This window comes from Chrysochloris asiatica, unplaced genomic scaffold (genome assembly GCF_000296735.1).
Source record: "Chrysochloris asiatica unplaced genomic scaffold, ChrAsi1.0 scaffold00053, whole genome shotgun sequence".
NCBI classification, from domain to species: domain Eukaryota; kingdom Metazoa; phylum Chordata; class Mammalia; order Afrosoricida; family Chrysochloridae; genus Chrysochloris; species Chrysochloris asiatica.
In genome coordinates this window covers 15,074,248-15,078,282 of record NW_006408571.1, presented here as the reverse complement: position 1 = coordinate 15,078,282, position 4,035 = coordinate 15,074,248, and the positions used below count along the sequence as shown (strand labels likewise).

At 44.4% G+C, this 4,035-nt stretch overlaps 1 protein-coding gene across 1 annotated transcript; it reads left to right on the top strand.

Annotated features, from left to right (window-relative positions):
- Positions 1-491: 491 nt before the first annotated feature.
- On the top strand, positions 492-3,197 carry TOMM5 (translocase of outer mitochondrial membrane 5 homolog (yeast)). The gene is made up of 2 exons (XM_006863126.1): positions 492-612; positions 3,163-3,197. The coding sequence occupies exons 1-2, from the start codon at positions 492-494 to the stop codon at positions 3,195-3,197; spliced, it is 156 nt and encodes a 51-aa protein (XP_006863188.1).
- The last annotated feature ends 838 nt before the right edge of the window (positions 3,198-4,035 follow it).

Below are 4,035 nucleotides of genomic sequence, written 5' to 3'. Positions count from 1 at the left end.
GTGTCAACAGTAGTGAGGTTGGCCCAGGATCGGGCAGTGTTTCGTTCTGTTGTGCATAGGGTTGCTACGAGTGGGTACCGACTAGATGGCAACTAACAACAACAGTGGTAAAGCGAAAAGGTTACGTATTTAATAAATGGGAGCTTTGTTGTTGTTTATTGTAATACCGATGTACACCACTCCTGCAACTTACACGTACCGATCTTTCAAGGGTGTAATAGCACTTTGCGGAGTAGCGAACCTGGAGAGGTTATTGAACTTACAGCCTAGAAGGCCAGCCCTGCGTCGCTAAGGTTGGGGCCGCCCCCTGCAGGCCATCCTTCTTCTGAACAACTCAGACAAAATGAAGATTGTCTCTCGTAACTTCCCGTCGCTATGCGGTTGAATGAAGGGGCGGGAACAGGAAGTGGGATTCGGCCGAGATCCGGGTGTCTGGCAGCTACTGAGGAAAGTAGAAGGCCGCGTCTGGAAGTCGTTGAGGCAAAGCCACGATGTTCCGGATCGAGGGCCTAGCGCCGAAGCTGGACCCAGAGGAAATGAAACGGAAGATGCGCGAGGATGTGATCTCCTCCATACGGAACTTTCTTATCTACGTGGCTGTGCTGCGAGTCAGTGAGTGTTCCCTTAGGCCGGAACCGGGAGACCCGACCCTGGCCCTACAGGCCTCTGGGGAGGAGCCCATGTGAGCCGTCTGGCGGATAGAGGAGAGGCTGAGGGTCTCTGGTGGAGGGAATTAATGGGGCGCACGCTCCGAAAGCTGCTGGTGGGCCTGGAGGTACCGAAATGCACGCGGTGTCTGGGCCTGCTTAAGCATCCTGGGCTGCCTAGATTGAGAACGTTAAAAAATTGCAGACAATAAACCGAGTTTCCACTGGAGAGAGAAGTGGCTGGCTCAAGGTCATTCAGCGATTCAGTGAATGATCTTGACCTAGATAGACTCCCGCGGTTTTAACTCCACACCCTGTTACTTTCCATCAGTGTTGAGTTAAAAACCACGAGGTTTTGCTCCTTTTCTGTCTGTTTTTTATAGAGGATGAAGAAATAATATGGCTGAGCCAAAGATTCTTTTCTCTGTTTTACAAACGAGAATTCGACCTTCAGAGGGGACTTACACAAGATACAGGGTTACAGGCACACTGAATGTTACAGCTGGAAGCACATCTGTAGATAAGTTTCCTCATTTTCGGTGACCTTTTCATTGTTCCGTTGTGTTGTTGAGAGCCTTTCGAGTTGGTTCCGACTCACAGTGACCCTGTATAGGGTTTCCGAGGAGCGGCTGGTGAGCTTGAACCGCCCACCTTGTGGTTCAGACCGACCTTGCAGTCCAGCACATTAACCCTCAGCGCCACACTCAAGTACTGAATCTAGGGAGCCCTGGTGTGTCCTGTAGAATACGCACGGGAACGGAAAGTCAGTTTGAACTACGAGGTCGGCGGTTCAAATCCACCAGCCATTCTTCTGAAACCCTATATAGGGTCGCTCTGAGTCGGAAACTACTTGACGACACTTAACCTTAACAACAACACGTTTTGCACGTTTTGGTGGAGAGACAGTAGTTCAAATGAAAGTCATGCAAAGGTCATTCTTTAGGGGACACAAGATAAGCCTAAGCCAGAACTTGGGGGCGGGGGGGACGCTCCACTAGCCACTGCCTTTCAGTCTACCCATTTCAACTCATAGTGACACCCTCTAAGACAGAGTAGAACTGTCTTCTGGGTTCTCCCACGGAACAGCTGGTGGATTTGAACCCCTCAATCCCAATCACAAGTTCTGTACATCAGACTCATCAGCTGGTCCTCAGAAACCCTATGCATGGTTGCTGAATCAGAACCGACTGGACAGCACTTAACTACAACAACAACAATCCTTTCCCACACCACCAGAGCAAAGTGATTGTGGTGAATTTGTAGCTGGTTCAGTCAGTTCACAGTGAGGGGAAATTTACATAACATTGGCAGTTCAGACCCACCAAGCAGCTCCTTGCAAACCCTGTACAGGGTTGCTATGAGTTGGAACTGACTCAACAGCACCTAAAAACAACAACAAAAGGGCAAGTAAAAGTTGTCCAATTTCATTCATTATCCGGGACTGCCTGTACTTAATTTTTTATGGGTGGATAATATTGCATTATATGGAAATAACCATTTGTTTAGTATGAGTACTGATGATTGTAATTTCCTAGTCATTTCTACATACACCATTTTATTGGTGCCTCATAATAACTGAGCTAGGGCAGTTTTCAGTGTGAACTAGAGCGCATAAAACAGTTAGTTGTTGTTGTTGTTAAATGCTGTCGGGTCAGTTCTGGGTCACAACAACCCTGTATAGAGTTTCCAAGGAGCAGCTGGTGGGTTTGAACTGCCAACCTTGTGGTTAGCAGTCCACTTCTTAGGGTTCTCTACTTAAGTGGTTTTCCCAGGATTTTAAATCTGGTTTGGTCGTGGCTGACAAAGCAAAATTGGAACAGACGAATTACAGATTGAGGCCTTGGAATGGGAGGAAGAGGCATAGTGAGCCTTTTCAGGCCCTGATGCAGGAGACTGTGGTATTGCCAGGACTGGGAAGAGTGGCACACGTTCAGAGCACTGCTGGTAGCCAGCATCTTTGAGCAGGGCACTGTTGTTTCAAACCCTACCGGCCAGAAAATTTGGCTACTCTGCAATGTTCATGCTGCCTTTGTTTTTCTAAGAGGGAGATTATCCTTAACAGGGGGTCACCCCATAATTTTTCCTGTTCTGGTTTCACTTCATTGGCCAGGACTGAACTGGGAAAAACTGTTTTGAGGCCATTTTATCCCCCACCCTCTGATTTCTATAAATGAGTTTTTTTATATGCCCATTTATTTGCTGAACAGTTTTTGTTCTTTTGATAGTTAAAATCACCAAAACAGGTGAAAGTCTGTTATTTGAAGAGCACTAGATTTACTCTTATGGCCTTAAAGAGGAGAATTAACACAGAGAAAAGATTGTATGTAGTGTCGTCATGGTGGAAAGACACCGGAATGGAAGCAGACTGAAAGCAGTGAGTTGTCTTGGCTGGGTGGTGTGAGCATTTCTCAAGTTGATAAACTTGTTGATAAACTTCTAGTCTTAGAATTCTATAACATAACTTGTGACAAATAAAGCTGGACACTAATTTTGGGTTTGTTTGTTTTTCCTTTAGCTCCATTTATCTTAAAGAAATTGGACAGCATATGAAGATTTGGCATCACATGTGAATGTACAATATGAAGAACCTGGCTCCAGTTTCTCCTCCCATCTGCAAATGAGAAGACCCAGAAACATATGAAACTGACTGAATGGACCTAAATATTCTGCTTGTGAAAAATAAGTGCTCTGGTTACTGACTTTCTTAGCTAAAATACAAAACTGTTTGGGAAGTATGAAGATTCTTGTGGTCATATTGCACCCTTAGGCCTGCATGAATGTTGGTATAATTGTAAATAATGTTAAACGTCATTTTCTAGCAAGTAATAATTATAAGAGGATTGTGTTTGAAATGGTCCTCTCTTGGCATTCATTTCTGTTTACCTTTTATTTCTGTCCAGAGTGTAGCTGTGAAGGGTCCCTTACAATTAGTCATGTTTTGTGAAAGTCAGCACATACTAAGATTTGAGCCACAGGACCATTAGTCTAATTTTTAATAAATGTATCAAGAAAGAATGGATTTTATTTTAGTCCACTTTCTGCTGCAAACTTACAATCACTGGGGAGACTATTTTAATAGCATGAGTATTGTTTTCTAAGTGCTGTCTGGTCTGTTCTGGTCCATAATAACCCCACAGTTGTTAATCTTCCCCAAGGCAACTGTGGTCACCTCTTCTAGCTAACTATGCAGAAATATTAAGCAGTATCATTAATGTCACACACAAGTAAAATAACTGAAAAACATTTGCAATAGTACATTGACAGGGAACTGCCAGAAATTCAGGCAAGATTCAGAAGAGGATGTAGAACAAGGGATATCATTGCTCATGTCAGATGGATCTAAAAGCAAAGAATACCAGGGAGATGTTTACCTGTGTTTCATTGACTG

Coding starts and splice junctions, on each gene's coding strand:
- TOMM5 (XM_006863126.1), top strand. CDS start 492: ATGTTCCGGATCGAGGGCCTAGCGCCGAAGCTGGACCCAGAGGAAATG. Junction 613..3,162: donor CGTGGCTGTGCTGCGAGTCA/GTGAGTGTTCCC, acceptor TTTTTCCTTTAG/CTCCATTTATCTTAAAGAAA.